General features: G+C 34.3%; 1 protein-coding gene across 4 annotated transcripts in view; it reads left to right on the top strand.

The window, feature by feature from the left end:
- Positions 1 to 25,400, top strand: part of ARID4B (AT-rich interaction domain 4B) — a 126,609-nt gene that overhangs the window by 67,346 nt on the left and 33,863 nt on the right. For 2 of the 4 annotated variants that reach the window (XM_082673415.1, XM_082673416.1), the window contains exons 8-17: positions 4,379 to 4,517; positions 8,271 to 8,350; positions 10,075 to 10,151; positions 11,546 to 11,700; positions 14,868 to 14,940; positions 16,616 to 16,710; positions 17,780 to 17,877; positions 18,662 to 18,905; positions 19,210 to 19,385; positions 23,283 to 23,534. In XM_082673415.1, coding sequence (XP_082529541.1) covers positions 4,379 to 4,517; positions 8,271 to 8,350; positions 10,075 to 10,151; positions 11,546 to 11,700; positions 14,868 to 14,940; positions 16,616 to 16,710; positions 17,780 to 17,877; positions 18,662 to 18,905; positions 19,210 to 19,385; positions 23,283 to 23,534 — 1,389 coding nt within the window. The remainder of the gene's footprint in view (positions 1 to 4,378; positions 4,518 to 8,270; positions 8,351 to 10,074; positions 10,152 to 11,545; positions 11,701 to 14,867; positions 14,941 to 16,615; positions 16,711 to 17,779; positions 17,878 to 18,661; positions 18,906 to 19,209; positions 19,386 to 23,282; positions 23,535 to 25,400) is intronic. The other 2 variants (XM_082673417.1, XM_082673418.1) reach the window with 2 other exon arrangements.

Raw genomic sequence — 25,400 nt, 5'->3', positions numbered from 1 at the left:
CCCTCCCTCAAAAGTTTTTTCCAATAACCTGGCAAAAGTAGATATGCAACTGCTATTGTAGGAAAGCAGTCTACTTGCTGTTATCCTTCAGAAAAAGGATAAAGCAAAATAAGGCTTATAATGATATTTGTTAGAGATTATTTGTGGGTACAGGTTCTACCCAGTGACAGTGCTAAGATTTACCCAATAAATTAGTGATTTGTACCTGGTATACAGGTCTGCAGACCTTTAAAAAAATTTTTTTTATTGAGGTATAGTTCACATGTAAAATTCACCCTTTTAAAGTATTCACTGTTCAGTGTTTTTTAGTATATTCACAACATTTTTACAACCAGTACCAGTATCTAAGTCCAGAAGTTCTTTATATTATTCACTGCTTTATTCTGATATGAGAATTTGATTCTAGTTTCCTTCTTGATAAAAATTGGGAAAAAATTAAAACACTTCTATTAAGTCTGTACATGTTCTTATGTTCTGTATGTTTTAATCTCTAAGAAGCTACACGTGTTCAGTCTTCCTGATACTAATACAGATGTTTAATCTACTGTACAAAATTTGAAACTGAGTTGTTTGAAAGAATAAGGATCATTAAAGTCCGAATTTCATTTCAGAGATTGAGCCTCTGCAGTTTCTGCCTCAATTTTATATTTGTACCTCATTATCTGATATTCTTTGGCAAGTGTCTTGTCTAAAGTTCTTCTTACTTGATTTACAATTAATTTACAGTTAATAGTGATGTGTGATCAGCTTTAAGTGTCTAGCTGTTAGTTTGTTTAGTAAACATTCTCATGTAATTAGCTTTGTTTCCAGTGGCATCATCAGACATTTTCAGAGACAGTACGTTATTTTGTTGTGGCTCTATGAACACATACCTGGTACCAGAGAAGCAACAGTGTCAGAGGGGAATAAACACCAAGCAGACTCTCTGCTTGTTCTATCTTTGCTCCCTTAACGTATTTCTGATACTCATTTATTTTAGTATATCAGTTTATTGAGTACTAGTCTTACGTAAACAATTTCCTGGCTAAACTCCACTAAAAGATAAAGTTAAAAGGAGCCTTAGGTATAATGGTATGGTTAATACTGGTTGTATACATTATACTGATTGTATACATTTTGTGATTTCAGGAGAAATAGAAATCAGAAGTACCACAGTGAAAAGAAATAAACCTATTCAGTTCACTTACTTAGTCAACAAATATTTATTGAGCATCTGAACTGTGCCAAGCACTGTTCAGGTACTTAGGATATATCAGTGAACAAAACAGGTATTTATAAAATCTTCAGGGCACTTCCCTGGCGGTCTAGGAGTTAAGACTCTGCGCTTCCACTGCAGGGGGCATGGGTTTGATATCTGGTTGGGGAACTAAGATCCCACATTCCCTGCGGTGTAGCCAAAAAAACCCCTCTGCCTTTAGAGCTTATATTCTCTTGTATGCGGGGAGATGGACAATACAGAAAAAAACAGAAGAATTAAGTAAATTATGTAGTATGATAAATTTGTAAGTGCTGTGGAAATAATAAGAGTAAGGTTGGGCGGGGGAATTGGGATGGGCAGGTTATAAATTTGAATAAGGTGATCAGTGTAACGTAATTGAGGTGACATTTGAACAGACACTTAGAGGAGGTGAAAAAGGTTCCAAATGTCTGGGTATAAAACATTCTAGGCTGTTTCTCTGCCAAGGGGAGGAGTAGTTGGTGGAGAAAGTGAGGCCAGGGGATCTTCTGTTTTTTTAAGTGGGAGAAGTAACAGCGTTTTCTTAGAAATAACACTATACTGGTAGAACTCAATCTAGTAGAGGCAGAAAAATTGATACAGGAGAGAGAAGCGAGCATTGCTGGAATAAAGGCTTGAGTAGGTGAGAGGGAGGAGGAAATCTAGTCCACGAGTGGGGAATGGTTTTGGAGTGGAGTCTGGACATGATGTGAAGTGGATGGATGTTTTATGTAGCCAGTCAGTTTACATTTTTATATATATAACCTTCTCGTGTCTGAAGTCTTCACATTTGTTAAGTCTTATGAAAGAAATTAGAATTTTCATTACTGTTGCAGATGACATTGTTAGCCAAGTAAAGCCCAGTTTTCTCTTTCTATGTTTTACAAATTTGATTAATGTTATTTGTGACATTGTGACTTTCTGTCTTGCTAATGATAATGACAGAAAGGGTGTCCATAAAACGCCAGCTGAATGAGTCTTCTGTGACTACTTTGAAAAAAGCAATAATTATGGTTTTAAATTTGGTTGTGTTGTCCTTGAGAAGTTCTTCTAATCAAGTAGAAATCAGACTTGTGAAGTCTGTCATTATTATCCCAAGCTTTGTGCCAATTTGTAAGGTTTTATGCTCTGCTAATATGAAGGTGTGTTGATTTTTCCTGCTACCTCCTTTCTAGGTCAGGGTTAAACTGCTTTAAGTGCCATTTGAAGTACAGTAGTTCTACTCAGTAGCAAATTTTGAAGATTTGCTTTTTTTAAAAAAATTATTTTATTTATTGTTTTTGGCTGCATTGGGTCTTGGTTGCTGCGCGCGGACTGTTCTCTGGTTGCAGCGAGCGGGGGCTACTCTTCGTTGTGGTGCGTGGGCTTCTCATTGTGGTGCGCTTCTCTTGTTGCAGAGCATGGGCTCTAGGCATGCGGGCTTCAGTAGTTGTGGCACGTGGGCTCAGTAGTTGTGGTGCACGGGCTTAGTTGCTCTGCGGCATGTGGGATCTTCCCAGACCAGGGCTCGAACCCGTGTCCCCTGCATTGGAAGGTGGATTTTTAACCACTGCACCACCAGGGAAGCCCTGTTTTGTTTTTTTAATCACGGGACAATTTTTAGGTTAATTGAGTGATCACTGAAATCAGATAGTGATATTCCCCCTGTCTAACTCTAAAATGTTTAATAGTATTATAATAGGTTTTGCTTCCTTTATATTTACGTCGGAATATATAAATATATATTGGAATACATTGGAATATATAAATATAAAAGGATGACATTTATATTGTCATCCTGTTTTATTTTATAAAAATATCATTTTTATTTTATTATTTTTCTCATTCTCTTGCAGTCTATTTATTCAGCTTTCTTAGTATCATTACTTATTCTGGGCATTTTTTTTTGATTCATAAAGCCCATTTAACTTTTATTGGAGTATAGTTGCTTTACAATGTTGTGTTTCTACTGTACAGCAAAGTGAATCAGCTATACGTATACATATGTCCCCTCTTTTTTGGATTTCCTTCCCATTTAGGTCACTACAGTTATTGTGGGCATTTTGATCACAGTTATTAGAATCTGTTTTCTTTACCACTAATTGTGGGCTTTCTCGGAACCAGATTCAGAATTTTTTTTTGTTTTTCTTTTAGTTTTCCTTTTTACTATACTTTCCTCTAACATCAAATGGATGGTTTTGTATAGTTCCTTTTTCTTTTTTCTAACTTACTAGTCCAATATACAATGTAACTGAAAGGAATTTTTTTTTTTTTTTTGCGGTACGGGGGCCTCTCACTGTTGTGGCCTCTCCCGTTGCGGAGCACAGGCTCCGGACACTCAGGCTCAGCGGCCATGGCTCACGGGCCCAGCCGCTCCGCGGCATGTGGGATCTTCCCGGACCGGGGCACGAACCCGTGTACCCTGCATCGGCAGGCGAACTCCCAACCACTGCACCACCAGGGAAGCCCAAGGAGTTTTTAACATAATACAAAAGAACCATATTGTGCATCTTATGAATATGTAGTTTGTGTATATTTGATATTAAAGACAGCAATGGTGATCTCTTACCAGAGTGGTTCCTCTCCTCAGCCTGCTCCCCATTAATAAAGATCTGCCTTCCCCTATTTAAAATTAGCTTTGGAGGAATTCCCTGGCAGTCCAAATTTTAGGACTCCGTGCTCTCACTGTGGTGGCCCGGGTTCAGTTCCCTGGTCGGGCAACTGAAGATCCCGTAAGCCGTGTGGTATGGCCAAAATAAATAAATAAATAAACTTAGCTTTGTCCTGGGAGTGTAAAACTGCCATCTCCAGAATTCCTTTAATCTGAGAGGAGGATCTAGTATATTTTAGTGCAGTACTGGGATGCTTCGTATGGAACCTTTAGCTCTTTGAGAATTTGGGGACCAGTGTTATTCTGTTCTGATCTTTCCCTTAATGTTTTAAAATAGCACTAAATAAATCCAGAAGATTTTTAGGAAAATGGATTGCTTTCCTCTAATGATAACCTTTTTAAAATTATTATTATTCTTTAGAAATTTAGAAAATTATTTAAAAATTTAAATTAGCCATTCTGTAGGTTGTAGGAAATGGGGTAAGATTTCTAGAATACCTGTATTCATCAGCTTGGTGTGCTTATTCTTTGTGAAGATAAATAGAAATATTTCATTTTTTTTCTTTCCCTAGACCAGAGGAAGAGTCTTCTTCATCCTCCAGCGATGAAGATGAGGATGATAGGAAACAGATTGATGAGCTGCTAGGAAAAGTTGTATGTGTAGATTACGTTAGTTTGGATAAAAAGAAAGCACTATGGTTTCCTGCATTGGTGAGTAACTTCAATATGAAAGATTTTAATTTTCAACTATATAAGTTCATGAAGAAAACGGTTGATTTTCTTACTAGTGTTTTTTCATAGGTACAGTACAAAATGGGGAAATGGTTTTAGCATCATTCAGTTCACACAAAATTACTTTGAAAGTTATTTCTGAGTACAAAGAACTCCTGAAGTCATCCGAGAAAGGATGAAAATCATGATAATTTTAGAGGCTAGGTATGTTACACTGCTCAATTTTGGGTGAAAAATTCCTCATGCAAACTTTTAAAACTTCTAAATCTAACATGCAAAAGGCTGCAAAAGAAGAACAGAATCTTGTTTTCTACTGTTGTCTACAAATGATATCTATTTTTCATCCTTTTCGGTAAACATTTTGTATTCTTTGTCCCAAGTGTTTAGTGTTTTGCACAAAATAAATGCCCAATAATTGTCAACTCTTACAGTTATAATTAAAACTGATGAGGGCAATTATTTTAATAAGTATAAATACTTTATGATGCCTTTGTACCTCTGCATATATCCATCTATCCATTACACATTTATTGGATGCCTGTTATGTGTAAGGATTGTGCTAAGGTCTTTATGCTGATTATGAGGTATGTATTATTTATCCTCATTTAGAGATAAGGAAACTGAGTGTTAGAAGGGTTAAGTAACTTGTCAAGCTTTGGGTTAATGGCAAGCTAAAAACGGAAGTGTCAGTGTATGTGATCATTTCTTTTTTCCTAAAGCACTAAGATTCTTTGAAAGAATTTCTTTTGAAAACATGTTTTGAAAGAGCTTTGTGTGTCTTTTTCTAAAACAAAAGGAACATTAAAATTTGCACTTTAGTATTTTCAGTATTAATTTAAGATTCTCTCATCATAATTTCTAAATAGTTTCCTTGATGATGAGAAAAATATTTAAAGATATACAATACTGAAAGGTTAGTAATCTGCTTAGTCAACGATTTTATCATTATTTTAAAAATCTTAGCATTAGTGATACATATTATCCTCCCCACAAATTTGAGATCTTTTGGAAAGTGATAAATAATTTTTATCAACTAGAGTGTGAAATTGTGTTTTGAATCAAACAATCTTGACATAATCACATAAACAGTATTTGTATTTCTATTTTTAAAATTAGTGTTTATAAATTGAGTAAATTTTAACAACTGCTTGGTAACATCATGTTAGAGAACAATTGCATACTTCTAGGAACTATTAATAGCCACCATGTTTTGAGCACTCCTGGCCAGGCACTGTGCTAGCTTGTTCATGTAAGCACATGGTCTCATTTAATCCTAATTGAGGCTGAAACATAAGTGGTATTTACCCCCATTTTAAGGGGAGGAAATCTTAACTTCCCTGACTCACGCAGTCCTCTTTTTCAGTTTCCTTCACTGTTTCTCCTCTAACCAAGCTTTAAAATGTTGTTATTCAAGGTTCAGAATATATCACATTGTATTCTCTTTAGGGTGATCTCATCCCCTTTTATAGCATTGGTTGCAGAGATAATAAACTGAAATGTCTTAGGGACCAAAGAAAATCACATGCATGGGTGAATGGGATAAAATGTGGATTGTATTTCCTGTAACAGAATGGAGAGTGAACCCACTTACACGCCATCGTCAGCACTGGCCAAAGCTGTCACGTGTGTGGTTTTCAAAATCCTAAGCTCATGAGAAAGAAAAAAATGTGTGATTTTGGCTCACAGTTTTAGAGCCCTGATATTTAGACTGTTTACTCCCAAGTTTATAGCTTAGAGTTCAGACCCCTACTCTGAGCTCTGGACCTGGGTATCTATCTATCATTATCTCCACTTGGCTGCCCTTTAGTCACCTCAAAATTTAATTCACCTCAAAATTTAATAAGCCTAAAGCTAAATTTATTCTCTCCTCCCTTATTCCCAAACATGACCCTTCTCCATTGTTTCCTCTCCCTGTGAATGACACCATTTGCATGAGGCAGAAATGTAAGCATTTCTCTGTCATCTCTCTGTCATCTCTCCACTTCCCTAATTATCTCTAATATTTCTTGTTCCTTTAATTTGCCATCAGCACCACTTTACATCCAGGTCACCATCTCTCACCTGGAAGATTTGCAGTAGCTTCATCTCTTCCAGCTCTTGTCCTTCTCTGGTCCATTTTCTTTATGACAGTCAAAGTAATTTTTTAAAAGGCAATTCTATTATGACATTATCTTGCTTTGGATCCTTCCCTTGAAGAGTTTAGATTTTATCCTCAGAATTAACATGGCATGCAAGATTGACAAATCTGAACTCTGTTTACCTCACTTATTCAGCCCAGGCAGAAAGTTAGCTACATTGACTTTTTGCTTCCTGGAATGGGCTCCACTGCTTGCTGTGTCAGACCCTTCGCATATCTGTTTCCTCTGCTTGCAGCGCAGCCCTGTGGTACACACGTGTACACACATACATCCTTCGTCAAGCCAGTTCCTACTCAGCTTTCAAAGCTGAGCTTAAATGTTGTGTCCTCAAGAAAGTGGTCCCTGACCACCTACATAAAGACTTATCACAATAGCAGTTAAATAAATGTGCAGTTACTTGTTTAGTGCTTGTCTTTCCAGCTAGAATACAAGCTCATTGTGGGGAGGAACGGTGACTGACTAGGCCTCTGTGGTCTAGTACGGTACCTTGATGAAATAGTTAATATTTGTAGAGTGACTGGATGAATGAATGAACAGATATTAAGTACTTACTTCTGGACTTTTTTGAAATGATAGGAAAGTTTTCGTAGATGCTAACGCATGTAAAAGACTTTCATGAGTGAATTATTTCATAATGCCATCAACATTTAAGCAATGCTTAATGCAGTGCAGTTACAATTATGGAAATTGTTAACCTTTTAAAGACTGAACTAGAACTTACCTGTTTCTCACTCCTCTCAAACCTGTGGTGAGAATACATGCCTTTATGTACTATTGTGTCATTTTTCAGAGCTAATGAGACAGTCCTTAAATCTGTCATACTTACTTAGCCCATTTTTCATTAAAAGCTGTAAATATACTATTGTTCTTGGTATATCTAGTGGGCTATCTTGGGATTAAAATAATAAAAATTTATAGGTGTCTTACATTAGTATTACCTTTGGGAAGGCATGCTTTATCCTTTAAATAATAGTTGAGATGACTTCAAATAAAATAAATCTTTATTTTGTTCATAATAAATCTTATACAGACTCCAGGAAGGTACCCAGTTTAAAATGCTTACTTTTTAGAGTGGGTAGTATTATGGAGAAATTTTAGCATGTGTTAAAGTGTATATTTAAATGTAAGTAATCAGTGGAACGTCACCTCTGTCTTTTTTAAGATAGAGACTGCTCTGATTAAGGTTCTGATATCTGATCCCATTTTGGTCCTGCTGTTCTCATAGCCCTGCTGCAGACCCTTTGTTAGGACTAGCCCTCCCTCTTTTTCCACCCCTGAGCTACTCTCATTCCAGCTTTCTATTTCTGCCTAGACTTTGTCCACAGCTTCAGTCTAGTCACAGCCACAGTTCTGCTCTCAACACCGTGCCTGTGTCAGAAAACAATGTGGATTAATCCAGAGAGTGGGAAGGATATAAACTTAAAATTACTTGTGTGTGTTCCCACATGTGTGTGTAGCTGTTTACCCTCAAACTAAAATTAGTTTTTAAATTTTAAGCTGAAACTATTTTTGAAAAGGATTTAAGTAATTGATACTTATATAACTATCTATAAATGTGCTTTTAGTTATAATAGTTTCACACTTTTTTTAAAAGGTGGTTTGTCCTGATTGTAGTGATGAAATTGCTGTGAAAAAAGACAATATTCTTGTTCGATCTTTCAAAGATGGCAAATTGTAAGTATAATTCACTTGGTATGAAAAATATGCTGTTTTTCCAGATTGGGATGGTAAATTATAAATTAGTTATTTCCAATGACCTTATGCTATTCCTTCTCATCATACACGATGTTTCAGAGTATGGTCATTTTTCATATTATCATTAAGTATAGTAGTCTTATGGTATGTCTTTTCTTGTTCATTTGGTCTTTTCTAAACCAGACTCTAAGTGCTGTCTAATTTGTCAGTATTTCCCTGTGTAATAGCTGATGATTTATTGAGGAAAATTCGATATATCTACCACATCTAATACTTGATTGATATTGATATATTTATTGTTTTTGAATGTCTAATTAGGATTTTCTGTCATTTTTAATTATGTCTAAATGGGTTAGTGTTACCCTGTTGTGTAACATTCGACTTCTGCAGTAGGCTGAGGATTAAAATGAATTACTATAAATGTATGTTAAGTATTAAGAAAGTGACCTTTCATGTAGAACTTTTCTGGAACTGAAAAACTATGTGTTTTTTCTTTCTTGAAGAATTGTGTGACTAGAAAATGCATGTATTTTATATTTTGCCTTATTGGGTGACTATACTTTAAGAGGATCATCATGCTTTAAGATTGGTGTTTGGGTTTTCAAGTTCTGAAATGTGATTTTTAAAAACAGTCTATATGAAACTCAGTTTCACAAAATGGAGATAATCAGAGAAATTTGAACACTGAAATTGAATACTGGTTTGATGATACTAAGAAATCACTGTGAATTTTTAAATGTGTGATAATGATATGGTTATATTTTTAACAGAATTTTCTTTTAAAGCTCCGTAATGAAATATTATAAATTAAGCTATATAATGTCTGGGATTTGCTTCAGAATAATCCAGTTGGGGTGGGAGGAGGTAGGTAGGGGTATAAATGAAACAGTGACTCTGAGTTAATGATTATTGTAGTTGGGTAACGGATATGTGGGAGTTCATTGTACTGTTCTGTCTACTTTTGTATATATTTGAAATTTTTAAATAAAAAGTTCAAAAAAGCAGGCTGAAAAATGTATTTGGAATAGTTTTTAGGCTTTTGTGGGTTGGTTGAGACAAACCAAGTGCAGAAAAGATGAATGATGATTTATTCGTGTAAAATAGGAAATATGTGATGTATATGATAGAATGAACCTCTCCCAGTTGCTTGCATCCAGCCCCTCCTTACGGTTGCTAAGTTCCATGAAAAACCTTAAATTATATGTTAGAAGTTTGCTTGTGAACCTAGAATTCAGTTTAAAAAAAATTTGTTAAAAGAACATTTTACATTATAAAATAGTACATGTTCTTCCAGTCTTAAATTTAGTAATTTCTTGTGCTTATCCTAAGATGATGGCCAATTCTTGCTATTCAACTTATTTTTTATTGGATTGATGCATTCTGCTATCCAGACATTTTAATTTATTATTTTCAGTGTTTCAGTGTTCTTAGTATTGCATTTAGCTAAGTCCTCTGATATTTGAGAATACCTTGTTGTTTATAAAACATCTCTTAAGGTGGGGTCCTTCTGTAGGTGATTACATATTTTAACATCCTGCCTAGCATTTTATTTGGGACTTGCAACCGTGTATGCAATCATTTTCATTGTAAATGTCAGTATTCCCATGTCTTCAGTATCTTTCTGTGGTAGGTAATTGGACTCTTAATTAATCTCTGTTGTATTTTTGTGGGTTTTTTCCTTTAAAATTAAAAAAATAATATAGTACTTCAGTACCAAGAAAGGATGTCCATGAAATTACTAGTGACACTGCACCAAAGCCTGATGCTGTATTAAAACAAGGTAAGGATAATCTTGGAACAAATTATAGTTAATTTAAAAACTAATGGGGAATTCCCTGGCGGTTCCCTGGCGGTCCAGTGGTTAGGACTCTGGAGCTTTCATTGCTGGGGCCTGGGTTTGATCCCTGGTCGGGGAACTAAGATCCTGCAAGTTATGTGGCATGGGCAAAAAAAAAAAAAAGTAAAAAGTATTTCTGAGGATTAAATATTCTTTTGGTCTTAAAATTTTTTTTAAGTCTTTAAAGTTACATTTGGTTCTATGCTACTTATACTTTTGTAAACCCACGTGCTTTTGTTATCATAGGTATTCTTTTTCTTTATTTTAGCTTATAATTGGGACAATAGTCTAAAAATGGGAAAGAACAATATCATCACCTGTTACTGTAGTCTGGCTTTTGCCTAGTAAATAAAATATTAGTTCCTGCGGATGGTAGAAACAGGGATCAAAGTAATTTTGATTTGGCATTTCTTATAACCGTAGTTATATTTTATTAAGGAATACGTGATAATTGCATCTCTTACTTGATTTTTAGCATTGTAAATAGCTGTTTATTTTTTCTTTGCCCATGTTCACTGAGTCGAATGATATGCTATGTAGACTGGTTAAAAATCATCAAGAATTTATGGTTTAGAATTTATTTCCATGTATTATAAAGTGAGAATAACTGTCTAGCTAATTTTAGTTTAAGGTAATTGTTAATATAATTTTAATTCAGGCTTAATGAAAAATGTAGAGGACATATTTATAGTATATTTTCAGGTATTGTGTGTTATTACAATGACTCTGTGCCTGGTATATAATACTGTTTAATAATCTTTTTTTTGATAAAACGATTAAAGATTTACCTATCTTAAAGTATTTTTTATTAGACACTCTTAATTTTCATTTAAAAGAAGAAAACTGCCCCTTTTGTCTTTGTTTGAACCTAAGTCACCTTCAAATGGCAGCAGTTTTGGGCTTCCCTGGTGGCGCAGTGGTTGAGAGTCTGCCTGCCGAGGCAGGGGACACGGGTTCGTGCCCCGGTCCGGGAAGATCCCACATGCCGCAGAGCGGCTGGGCCCGTGAGCCATGGCCGCTGAGCCTGCGTGTCCGGAGCCTGTGTCCGCAATGGGAGAGGCCACAGCAGTGAGAGGCCTGCGTACCGCAAAAAAAAAAAAAAAAAATGGTAGCAGTTTTGCCATCTATAAAATGGGTGCCTAATGCCTAAGACTGTTAAGATTAAATGAGTTGCTGCATGGAAAAGCAGTTAGCATAGCGCCTGGCTCATAGCAAACACTTCATAAATGTCAGTGGTGGCAGCACAATAGTTTTTTATTTCTTTATCCTATTAGTATTTTTAGACAAATCAGTTTTCTTAATTTCTCCAGTTGATATAGTTTATGGTCTCTTTCCAGCCTTTGATCAGGCACTTGAGTTTCACAAAAGTAGAACTATTCCTGCTAACTGGAAGACTGAGTTGAAAGAAGATAGTTCTAGCAGTGAAGCAGAGGAAGAAGAGGAGGAGGAAGATGATGAAAAAGCAAAGGAGGACAACAGCAGTGAAGAGGAGGTGAGTAAACATAGTTGATGCCTTTTCAAATGAAGGACACATGTTTCCTTGGTGAGTTGGGATTTGGCTAAAGTCATTAATCACTTAAATATTTTTAACATTAGAAGTATTTCATAATACAGTTGTACTTGTGATATTCATCATAATCAAGTAGTTTGCTTGCTTACCTTAAAACAGAAATATGGTCTTGTGAAATTAAAAATATTAGGTATAGTTATCTCAGTAACCTCAAAAATATTTCTTAATCTTCAGTCCATAATGTATGTGTCAAATCAATATGTTGTACACCTGAAATTAATATAATATTGTATGTCATCTATACTTCAATTAAAAAAATAAAAAGGGAAAAAGTTTCTTAATCTTGCTGTGCTTTTTGTTTATCAGATGGTTAAGGAAATCCCTACCTAATATAGGAAAACTCTACTTTCATATGCGTTTTACCATCATGTAGACAGCTGTCACCTCATAGTATGTTTACATCTGCATATTTTATTAAAATACCTAGTAAAATATAAAATATGTCTTCCATCTAGTATTAAAGGAATAAATAGCAAAAAAAGTAAAGATTAATATCTCTTTAATTCAGAGAATCTTATATGACTTTATCTAATACAATTGGGTAGATAGTTCTAATTAGATCATAAATAAGACATCTGTCAATTTATATGGATCAAGGAGCTAAATTTATATTTTATTGTAGCTGTTACTTTAGGTCTAGCAATGACAAGTACCGGGAAAAGATGCTCATAATATTACTAGTGACATTGCACCACTGTGCTTTTTAATGGTTTCTTGGACAACTTTATCAAAGTTATTGGGGTAATGGTGCAGATAGTGAAGCTGCAATACGTGACCATGAAGTGAATTGTATTTAATGTTTTTAGGAAACAAAGATAAGTTAATATGTAATATTTTAGGTAAGTTATAAAATTTTGCCATTTAACTGTAGTAAGCAACTAGTAATGAAATAGGATTGTCTTAGAGTTTATGTTTTATAATATAGTGATCTATGACAGTGTGTAGTGTAAAAGTTTTGCAGGCTTCAGTCTCCTTCCCCACTGCCTTCTATTTAAAATGCTCGGAGCCATCAGTTCCTTGCTTAAAACCTCTGCAGTTGCTTCTTATCACTCTGAAAGTCAAGCTTCACTTTTAGAACCTCCCTTTGTAGTCCCACCCCTGCCTTTTTTTATATCACTTCTCTTGGTATACCCTCCTACTTTTTGGGGGGCGGGGAGGGGGTGTTGCTGCATGGTGCATCTTGCGGGATCTTAGTTCCCTGATCAGGGATTGAACCCAGGCCACAGAAGTGAATGTGCTGAGTCCTAACCACTGGACCGCCAGGGAACTAACTCCCTACCCTTCTACTTATGAACATTATGTTGCAGCAACATCAAATTACATACCTCGTTTCTACTCACCTCTGCACAAACCAATACCTCTGCCTACAGTGCCCTCCCCCCGTCAGCCTGACACAGTCCTGTTCGGTTTTTTAAATCCTACTGACATGTCCCCTCTGTAAAGGGAAACCCTCTGAGAACTATCACCTTCCTCACCTTAGGAAAAGTTAATCACTCGATTTGCTAATCTAAACTACTACTATTCCTTGTAGAAATTTTTGCCTACATATATACATGTACATACATATGTACATATATTTATTTTTCTATTTGTTTTCTCTCCTACTAATCTGTAAGCTCCTCAGTGGTAGGGACTCTGTCTTACTTGTAGTCTGTCTGTCATAGTGTGTAACGTGTAACAGATGATCAGTAAGTATTAGTTACCAAAACTTCTGTCACTTAGATTTATGTTTTACAAATGTTTTTATAAAAGCAGATCTGGTTTCCAGTTTAAACTTTTTTTTTAAGTTAAATACAAACTTCACTTAAATTTTGTTGCAACAGGAATACATTTGACAGTTTAAGTCAAATATTGTACCTTGGGGGCATTTAAGATAATATCTAGAAAACAGATTTCCTTAGACTTATATGTGACTACCTTACCACAATCCAGTGTATGTGGACCATGTTTAAGTTGAGAAATACAGATTCATCCTGAGCAAACTAATAATTGTCATTGATTCTTTTCTTCCCAATTAGCAAGCACAATAATTTATCAACATGAGTTTTTGTTGTTTTAACTTCCTTCCTTTTTTCTGCTAGCTTATAAAATAAAGAGGCAAATCTCACTCAAACAGTGGCGTTAGCCTCATGATTTTTAAAATTCAAATGATTTATTTAGACTACCAGTTGAAAAATATGCTCCTGACTTTTACTATTAGTAGTACATTTGTTTCAGCCAGAGTAACTGTAAAGCCTAGGTGTATATTTTGAATCACTTCCTCTGCAGTTACTCCTGATCATGTTCTGTAATGGCAGGTGCCATCGCTTTTTTCTCTTTTATTTGACTCAGCACCTTGCATAGTGCCTACACTTACCGGTGCTCATTAAATATTGTTGAATGGCTTGATAGTCACTGAATTGATGAGTTCCTCCATCTCACCTACTACCCTGCTCCTTGCAGGTTGCTTCAGGACCAGCTCCCTACTGCCACAGCAGCAAGAAGCTAGTCCCTCCCTTGTAATTGATAAATCGGGGAACTATTTTATTACTTGAAGATTTCCCTAAGTCTGAATCTTCAGGTATTGTAGATCAAGTTTGTTCCCCACTTTACTGATTTTATAAGCTCGAAGCACTATACAGTGGGGCCATATATAATGAAGGATAATTATAGTCGCAGTTAATGGGACCCACACTTGTTCAGTTCTTTGAGGAGCAATAATAGAGTTAGTTTTGATGGTAAACCCTGACCCAGTTTAATATAAGTGAGAGTAGGTCTTCTTGAGCCTATGACCTAGTCCTATGAAGGACTAGATCTCTGATCTGGTAAAAAGTTCATGAATCATTTTGCTGGTCTCATTTCTTATATGAGCATTTACATTTGGAACTGTCACTATTGAGATAATCTTTTAGGACATATTTCTCTGTAAAGCATGAAATGTCTAGGCTTTCTGGTTTTGAATAGCTTAGTGTTAAGAAATAATTTTAATTTGGTAAAAAGCCTTTGAAATATTCCAGTATTAGTCTTTGCTGTTGGTAGGAAATCTACTTGTGTTAGTAAAATGCTTAACTGAGGAAAATAATATTCTATTCTTCTGTGACTAAAATTAGGAAGAAATAGAACCATTTCCAGAGGAAAGGGAGAACTTTCTTCAACAGTTGTACAAATTTATGGAAGATAGAGGTGAGTGTTTTTTCTTTTATTCATCATTAATGTAGGTATCAGATAATTAATATCTTAAAATAAGAATTCTGTTTATTAAGCTGCATGTCACTGGTAATCATGGCTATCTGTTTGATTTCCAATCACCAGCATCCTAGCACGGTGTCTGTCACATAAGAAGTGGAATGTGGAATTTGACAGTATTTTGATGGATATTATGGCCACGGACCCATAAATTACTGTATTCTGTCCCCCTACCCATTTATGGGACCACCCCCCCGCCAAAGAACTCTTACACTAGGAAACAGTAGCAGAATGGGTATCAGAGTACCATTTTATTTGAGCCTACATACATGCCTGTAGAAAAGCCTCTTCTCTAAAATCACTGTTTGCTATTTCCTGCATGTGTATGTGTTTGTGTATGTGAGTGAGTGAGAGAGAGAGAGCGAGCGAGCATACATTCTAAGATGGGCCTTATAAGTCTTCTTATAACCCAGCCACATAGAACTAAGAACAGAATTAAACCATCCATAGAGACAGGTGACCAAGTATCAAGGTGAGCCTGGGCTTAACTTATCAAATCTGCTTTTGTGGTTTAAGAAATATGAGCATTGGGGGAAAGAGGAATGGGTACCTAACAATAACTTTTAATTTGCAATGATGACCTAGTCCACCAATAACTATGGATGGCCCTGTTACTCTCTTGCTTATCTGCTGTTCAGAGTATAGTTTCTCCTTTCTTGGGAAGATGCTAGAAAAGGAGTGGTGAGAAGCAGAAAGCTTTCTAGCTTGAGGAGAAGGACAAAATGAATGAATAATACTTGAAAGTGCTACTGTGCTCTGTGAATTAATGTTTTTTTAATCCAGTTTTGTATTGTTGATGAGTAGAAGCTGACTTGGTCTTCTTTTTGCTCTCATAAATCATAGTGGCTATTACAATGTGGGTATCTTTTTATTCTTCAATATAAAATGTCCTTGATTCCTATATTATTTATTTGTATGAATGGAGGCTTGGCCTATGAAGGCAGGCTATTTCTTAAGCTTTTATGTGTAAGGTAAATAAAAAAGTGAAGAAAATGAATAAAATCTAATACTAGAAAAGAGTGAAAAATGTGATTATGCCAGTCATATGTTTTTTGGAAAGGGCAGTAAGTTGTGTATCTCTATCCTATTGTTTTCTCTACCACATCCTAACAGTTTGATAGTTTTAGTGTCCTTCTGCATTTTCACATGTTAGAATAAACAACACTATAGCTTTATTCTAGAATTATTCTTTAGAATAGTAGAAAATTAGTAAAATACAAAGGAAGTATCATAAAGATAACTCTCATTGTGACGCAGTTGCCCATCAATTATCTCAACAGTTTTTTCAGTTCTACCAAACCTTGTTACCCTGATTTTTAAAAATTTTTGTTGGTATTTTATTTTGCTTCATTTAGTATTTATTCTTTTGCTCATCAGGGGAATGAAAGTTGAATGAAATCATATAAATAAGGTTTCAAACATATGATAAGGAAAAAAATTTTTAATGAAATGGGTTTAAGTAGTAGGTATCATGTTTTTGATTAACAAGGGATTTTTTTTCTCATATATACACACTTTGCACTATGTATATTTGGGATAATGTTTGAATCTTTTCAGAGTTTAAGTTAAAAATATAGCATGGTTCTAATAGATTTCGTGTTTCCTTTAATAGGCACACCCATTAACAAGCGACCTGTACTTGGATATCGAAATTTGAATCTCTTTAAGTTATTCAGACTTGTACACAAACTTGGAGGATTTGATAATGTAAGTATTACGATCAAAAGTGAAACATGTTTTTCATACATGTTTTCTCATCTAAAAATTATCTAAAATTGTTTATTAATAAAAACCTAAGAATAAAAGGAAAAGAAAATGGAGGGTACAAGTTAGAAACAGCTAGCTTCCTCAGTCCAAGTTTAAATTTAATTAAAAATTTTCAAAAATGAGCTTTCTGATTTACTGTTAAATTTGTCAAACTTTCATAAACTACCTGAGTTATAAAACAGCCATATTAGTGGAAATTCTTTCTTTCTCTGTCTCTTTTCCATTAGACTATAAGGTCATTGAGAGCAGGGATCTGTCTTAATATTCTTTATATCCTTAATCTCTATCACTGTGCCTTATATATGTAGAAAACATATTATTTGCATATATATGCAGAAGATCTTCGTTGAACTGAAGAAATTATCTTAAGGTTGCCGTGATGTATGGTGCCCATCCAGTTACAACTCTTCTGGAGGAAAAAAAAGTATTCTGCATTACTAAGATTCATAAAATTGCTTTGATTTATTAGCTTATATATTTTATGGGAAATCATACATCATTAAAACTTTTTATCTCTGTCTTTTCATTAAGATTTTGATTTAGGAATGTGGATGTTTTCTTATTTATTATATATAGCAGGGTTTCTTTAAAAGTCAAATGGGGACTGCTTGGCAGTCCAGTGGTTAAGACTCCGTGCTTCCATTGCAGGGGGCGCGGGTTCGATCCCTGGTTGGGGAAGTGGGATCCTGCATGCTGTGCTACGTGGCCAAAAAAAAAAAAAAGTCAGATGGCCTAGTATTTCAACATTTGTAATTCTGAGATTTGTCAGAATACCAAAACTTAACTTGAAAACGTTGTTGTAAACCAGATTTTTGATTTAGAATTTATCAAGATTGATATTTTTCATTCCTTGAGACTGGAACCAAGAAATATAGGAATATTCGTGTATACACACACACACACACACACACACACACACACACACACACACACACATATATTATTTATCAAACTTTTATCGCATTCCCACCTTTTAATTTGGGAGTTTTCATTTCACTTTGTCTGTTAGATTGAAAGTGGAGCTGTTTGGAAACAAGTCTACCAAGATCTTGGAATCCCTGTCTTAAATTCAGCGGCAGGATACAATGTTAAATGTGCTTATAAAAAGTAAGTAGGTGTACTTGATATAGCTATATTCAATATTTTACCTAGAAAGCAGGATGGAATTTACCATATAACTGAGGCTAGTAATTTCTTCTAAGAAGAAATCAAGAAAGTTTTACTAGAGTAATCACTCTATAATAGCGTTTTCTAGAGTGTATTCCATGAATACTAGATCTGTGAGAGTGTCTGTGAAGAAAGTTTTTGTGGCCAAGTAAATTTGGAAAGTATGTGTAGAAGTTAAAATGCCAAAGTTTTTTGTTTTTTTTTTTAATGCCAAAGTTTTAAAGTCAAATAAACCCAGGTTCGAGTCCTGGTTCTGCCGGTTATTTGCTTTTTGTGCCCTTGGACCATTTATTTGTTCTCTCAAGCCTCGATTTCCTCTTTTTTTTAAATGAGATGATACTGTTCGCCTCATAGGATTACTCTGATGAGTTAATGAAATTTTACATGCACTCAGAGGTCCAGTGCCTGGCATATAAGAAGTGCTCAACAAATAGATGCTATTACTAATTCTTCTAATAGCTACTGTTGTTACAATTACTACATTTAAGAGGATGACTGTCTTTTCACTTTTAGCATCTTTTTTTAATGAATTTATTTTTCTTTGAAAAATGTTTCTGTTTGAGTAAAAAAGATTGGGAAGAACTAAACTAGAATAAATTTGAATATTAACATAGCTCAATATCTGAGCACTTAAACAGGAGAAATGAACACGTTTTAAGAACTACAACTCTACAATAACATTTCAAAATGTTTTCCCAAATGTAACATCTTTTCATATTTCCAGATACTTATATGGTTTTGAGGAGTACTGTAGGTCGGCCAATATTGAATTTCAGATGGCATTGCCAGAGAAAGTTGTTAACAAGCCTTGTAAGGAGTGTGAAAATGTAAAAGAAATAAAAGTTAAGGAAGAAAATGAACCAGAAATCAAAGAAATAAAGATTGAAGAGGAGGAGAATATAATACCGAAAGAAGAAAAGCCTACTGAAGAGGGTACTGAAAGAAAGGAAAATATTCAGCCCTCTCTGGTAAATAGGATACTGTTGATAGTCCTTTGCCTTCTTTGGTGCATTTTCTACATCCTCTGTAAAGATTACATAGTTAATTTATTATATAATTTTATACTTTATTGTTCATGCACTTCCCTCATTAAGTGCTATTTTTGTGTTTAAAATAGCTGTTAGCTAGTTTTGCCTAGTGTTTTAGGAGTTTCTTAAAATAACTTTCTCAATGTTAGTATTCGTTGGTACCTCCTTTTGCTAACAATTAGATAATGGAATGAGGTTGACAATTTTTACTTTTGTTGGTATAGTTCCTCTGATCTTTTTCTAGGGAAGTAAAAAGAATTTATCAGAATCTATACCTACACAGTCTGATCAGGAAAAAGAGGTTAATGTGAAAAAAACAGAAGAAAATGAAAATCTGGAAGATAAAGACGATGAGACAACTGGGGTAGATGAATCCCTCAGCATAAAGGTAGAAGCTGAAGAAGAAAAAGCAAAATCTGGGTAAGAAATTTGTTTTTGGTTAAGATGCATTTTGGCTGAATGAATTCTTATAATTTGCTCTTTGTATGTGTGTGTGTATGTATGAATCTAAATTTGACAAAATAAATGAGTGATTTAAATTTGCATTTATTATGTAAATAGTATTTGCCTCCTTCAGAGACCCTACTAATGCAAATTTGTAGCAAAAGATCATATTTTTGATCCATTATTCTTGCTCTCATCATGGAAATTTATGAAATTTTGAGCTAGAGAAAAGCACTTCTTACTGCCTTAACCTCTGCCGGATAACCAGATAATATAAATTTGGGAAGATGGCCTTCTCCAGTGTTTTGTAGATGGTATGTTGGCTCTAGATTTTGAGAATTGTAACCATTTTTTAAGCAAAAAATAAGAATGGAAAAGTGCTAGTAATTAGTTTTTAAAAAGCCAGAATTGTTATGTTGTGTTTTATGTGATAGTAGCATTTACTTGTTTTGGTCAGTTTGGGATAATGAATTATTTAGCAATGTAATCTCTGTACTGACAGTGGACCCCTGGATTTTATAGGTGATCTTTGGCATCTGATTTTGTGTCTGAGGTTTATAAAACCTAAATATTCCCATTGTTAGTGGTTCTTTTAAATAAGTACAACCAAATATTTTTTTGATCATTTTCGTATTTTTCTGAAATTTGGCCACAGCATGCAGACGAGCAGGGAAGAGGAAAAACCATGCTTAGATGAATATAGTAAAAGGTGTTTATTATACTTTGTAATATGTATATCTGTGTGTACAAATGTGTATTTCAAGTACTCCTTACTGATATTGGAAATTATTTCAACTATTAAGAAACTTAGTAAGTATTCAGCTCTTTGCCTAAAATCTCTGCTCATTTTAGTGTTCTGAAATTTTGGCCACAACATGCAAATATACATGAAAAAACGAAACAAAACTGGGTTTAGATGAATATAGTATAAGTGTTTGTTCATTTTACGTGGCTATATTTCCGTGTGTGTTAAATGTATATTTGAAGTACTCTTGCTGCTACTTGGAGACTGTTTTAACTATTAAGAAATTTCGTAAGGATTCAGCTTTTTGCTGAATTTTTAAATACGTAGACATTTCCAGAGCGTCTACTGTGTGGAAAGCCCTGTGATTAGCCTGTATTTTCTCTTTGTTACTAATAGTTATCTTAAATTTTCAAGGTGGTACTTCAGCTTCTTTTATGGTATAAACTATATTTTGCAGATTTTTAAAAATCTTTCAACTATATGGCCTTTTTATTTACCACAGATATTTATAAATGTATCATACAACAAACTGAAATTTTCCTGTTGTGACTGCTTTAGAAGCGTTACGGGTTCTTTAGAAGCTTTACCGGTTAGAAATGTCCAAAACTGATCTCTGAATTTTATTAGATAAGTGCAATAGAAACTTTTATAATTATAAAGAATTAATGTATAAGTATCTTTCTAGTATATAAACTTTCTCTAAGTAATTAGCTGCTACCGAGAACTTTCAGTGTCCTTCCCTCGTAGTCCAGGTGTGGGGGAGTAAATCATTTCATTTATGTAAAATGTCTGGTTCAGCGCCTGGCCCATAATAGGTACTAATAAACCAAAGTAGTTTTTTTGTTTTTAATTCGTTCCATTGTAAATAAGGAATATGACATCAAACTTGGGAAATTTGATATTTCTTTGTGAGTTCGGATGAAAAGTTCCTGGTCGATACATTTGGTTTCCCAAACTGTAGTTCTCTAAAAGCTAACTAATGGGGCGTGCATGCGTGTGTTTGTGTGTATGTATGTGTGTGTAATATATACATCAACTTAATTTTTTTAACCTGTGTACTGGCTGTATTTTATACTTTGAAAGGCTCTCTTTCTTGGCATTCTGTGTTCTGTTTAGTTTAGTGCATTTACCTCTGATTTTGCCACTAAGAGGAGGAGGAGGAGAGTATTTGCTTTGGCTGATAACCAGTAATTGTGTTGTTTGCTTCTCTATAATTCAGTGTATTAGTTGAGTGATTCCTGTTTGCTTTGCATCTGAGGTTGACATTAAATGAGAATTTTTAATTTTTGACTGCTTTTAAAAATTAATACGGAATATTAGGTTTTTATTCCAGATTAAATAAAGGATTGTCCTGGCTACCACTTTAAGTCAGGTTGTGCTTGCTATCATTGGCATTTACCAGTTGTGCTCAGTGCATTATATAATGTAAGATACAGTTTAGAGTTAGTTTTCGTTTTAAAAATTTTAGACTTTTTATCTCTCATATATTTTTTATCTCTTTTATGATGATTCTGAGGTGCATGATAAATCTCTGGTACATAATCAATCTGTTGTAGCCACCAGAATACACTTCCTTTTCTCCCTGATGTGCAGGGGTATACTTTTATGATTTAAACAAGTAGTGTTCTTTCAAAAAAAAGTCTTAACTGTTTTAATTTTATATGTGTATACTACATATATAGTATATATAAATCATTTACTTAAAGTTGTTAATAATAGTTTATCATCCGTAACACCCTTTCTGATAATTTCTCAGATATTTTAGCCTTACTAATAAGTTTTTCTTCATTATAGAAATGTTAATATATTTTCAGTAACAGAGTTCATATTTTTTATCTCAGATTACAGCTAGATTCATTTAATTTTTTAAGTACCTATTTATTTGACTGTAAATGAGTCTTTAAACTAGGATTAATTCTTAAGGATCTTTGTAGACTTTGTGATGTATTTCAGAGAAAATTGGCTCGTTTGGTACTTTAGCATATAAGAATATAAAACTAAAGTTATCAGTGGAGGAAGACATTTTATATAAATATTAATAGCCATTAACTTTTAAAGCTTAATTACTTAAGTTGTCTTGTGGTTCTGTTTTATGACATTTATTCATTTGTCAGCTGTAAAGTGATGGATTCTTTTTGAGAGAAAACTGTTGTAATAAGTTTAGACATATTGCAGAGCAAATTAAAACTAAATATAGTCCAGAGTTTCCTATTGAAATTTATTTTTTTTTTGGTAAATCTAGTGCCTGGAAGGATTTATCATTTAAGGTTTTCTCCAATTTGTTGAATACAGATTTGTGGCTAATATAAAATGAATATGAATGCTCAGCTTTAGAAGGTGCATGGTATTGAAAAGACCAGAATGGTTTGCATTGCTGCTTCTAGAATGCAAATGACTTTTAGTTTCATATTATTTGGAATTGGCCTCTCATATACCTATTTCTTCAGAACTTTAAAGTTGAGAGAATTGGTAGAAGAGGACTTGCAGTAAATATGTGTTAAAGAGAGCAGAAATTGTGTTGAAGTTTAGAGGAATAGAAAGAAAAAACCTGATGGGATAGTAACATGAAGTTAGTAGGATATTCCTGTGAAAGGTAAAGTAATATTTCATTTAGTATAACTTTTGAAAATTTAGTTGCAATTATTTTAAAGTTATTAAGACTAGCCATTTGGCTAGTAAAAAGTTTTGTTTAAACATCCTGAGGTTGGAAATATTTGAATGAAAAATAATTTTTAGTCAGAAAATGGCTATAAGGTGTGATGATTTTTGTTTTTGTCAACTGAGATGTAAAACACTTTTACAATAAAACATGAGAAAAATGTTACATTCGACCTTACTAGTTTCTTGCTATTCAACACAACTTCTATTCTTCTGGCTGTTGGACATTTTCTTTTAATGCACTACTTTTCCGTTTTCATTTTCTCTGAATGTATCTTTCTGTAACCATCCATGGTCATCCTGCACAGTTTTAGTTTTTCATATTAAATTGAAACTCAGAGAATATCATACACTTGGAACCTGCTGTTCCCGGAACAATCACAGCCACGATTTTTATCATTTTATGTGGTTTGGAACTGAAAAGCTTATGAAGTGTCTTTTATTAACTGCAATTTTTTAAACCTTTCAAGAGATGAAACGAATAAAGAGGAAGATGAAGATGATGAAGAAGCAGAAGAGGAGGAGGAGGAGGAGGAAGAGGAGGAAGAGGAGGACGACAACAGTGCGGAAGAGGAGTTTGAGTGCTATCCACCAGGCATGAAAGTCCAAGTGCGGTATGGACGAGGGAAAAATCAAAAAATGTATGAAGCTAGTATTAAAGATTCTGATGTCGAAGGTGGAGAGGTCCTTTACTTGGTGCATTACTGCGGATGGAATGTGAGGTAACTTGAGTTTTAGCTAGTGATTACTACCTAAAAACACTTGTAAAATAATTTCCTATTTTAATATTTAACGAATTACAGATTTATTAGTATTCTAATTGAGGGCACAGTATACCACACAAAAAACATGTAGTTTTGGCAAGTAAGTGCCTCGCTCAGTGACTTCCTACTTGTTGGTTTCAGTAGTTCAAAGGTATCCTTAGTGTCTGGAAAACTGAAGTCTATGTAGCTGATTTTTATGTTATGCATGTAGATTAATAGAGGCAACATTATTAGTGAAATGATAGAAAAATTTCTTTAAAAGGTAAAAGGGCTTTGAGCTTCTTGACGTCTACGAGCCAGTTATCAGGCTTCTTGCTCTCTTGCATTTTCAGCCAACTTGCTGCAGTAACCTCTTCTTTGTAATCTTGTTTCTTTCCTTTAGTAGGCAGGGATTTTAAAGTTGTGATTTCTTAGGAAGCTTTAGCTATTTCAAGAAAGCCTTATCTCCTCATTAACAGCTCTTGCGTTACAGCCTTGTTCACAAGCCTCCGAAATTAATTTTTATGTTTGAAACAGTATCGTTGAAGTGTTATGAGCAAGTCTGCTTGACTGAAATAGAGTGCACGATCCGACTGCTACTCACCTAGGGAACTGAAAGGCGAGACTGAATTTTCTTCTTGTACAAGTTTGCTTTGGTTTATCCAAAGAAATTTTGTTTGAATTTTATCCAAAGTTGGCAAGCCAGTTTTGGGATCTGAGCATTTTGATATCTTTTAAGAAAAACCTTGTTTATTTTGGAATGTTTGATATATTTGAAGTAGCCTGTGATAGAGTTGTAGCCCTTGAAAAGGTAACCATCGAAGTTTTCAGTGGTAGTTTCACGGTGTACCTAGTGTCTTCTTCAAGGAGGAATACAGTTCTCATACTTTATATTTAAATTGTATTCTGTGGTTTGGGAAGTTTTTAAGAAAACATCATTGCAAATTCTGTTTCTTAAAAAAAGTACACTCTCTCTTTCTTAAAAGTACAATTTGTGTTGTCCTTCTGCAGCAATAGGAAGCTCTATCTAGAAGCATGATCTTCTGATTACCTTTCTTAATTTGAGAGAAGTGCAATTCTGATCCATTCTGAAGCTTAAGTCATAAGGAAATGTTTAGCAGTTTTGTTTGGGACTTTTTCTTTATTATTTCTACGAAGAAGGTTAACAAAGTTTTGGATTTTAAGAATGCCTATCATCAGTATTGTCCTGCTGAAATATAAGCTTTCCAGATACCTCTTTCAACATCGTGTGTAATTTATCCTTTTGGCTGTTGGTTCTTGCGCTGCCCCTGTGGTGCATGATTTTCCTCACCTGAAGGGCTGACTATTAATGATCATGTTCAAAGGAAGACACTTGAGATCTCAGATAGAGCTGTTATCAGAATATTTTCCTGTTTTTGATGTTTAATCATTTTGATTTTACTAAATGATCTTATTAAATATAAATGTAGAGGGAGTTCCACTTTGGCGTAGGATGTAAATGTAAATGTTGAACATGTTAGTTTAAAGTTAGGAAGGAAAAATTGAATCAGCAAAAATTAATAATTACTGAGTAATGCCCACAAGATAGATAATCTGAGCTGCATCATCTTTTACCTCTTTTTTCAGTTCTTTTCTTCTGGTTATTTTGCTAGTTTATGTAATGAGGCAGTTTTCTTCGTGGCCTTTATAAAATGCTTTAAATTCTGTGACAAATGGTTAGAATTTAGGCCTTCTCAAATTTCACTGTTATGAGGGCTTGATTATTTTCTGTTAATTATCTCATTAAACAGAAGGGGCTTAGTAGATATAAGAATTGAGACATTCATAAAATTATTCTGCAATTAAGATGCAACTTTGTTTTGT

The sequence above is a fragment of the Grampus griseus genome (genome assembly GCF_964374135.1).
Source record: "Grampus griseus genome assembly, chromosome: 16".
Classification (NCBI taxonomy): Eukaryota; Metazoa; Chordata; class Mammalia; order Artiodactyla; family Delphinidae; genus Grampus; species Grampus griseus.
The sequence above is the reverse complement of the archived record's forward strand: the minus strand, read 5'-3'. Positions and strand labels throughout refer to the sequence as shown.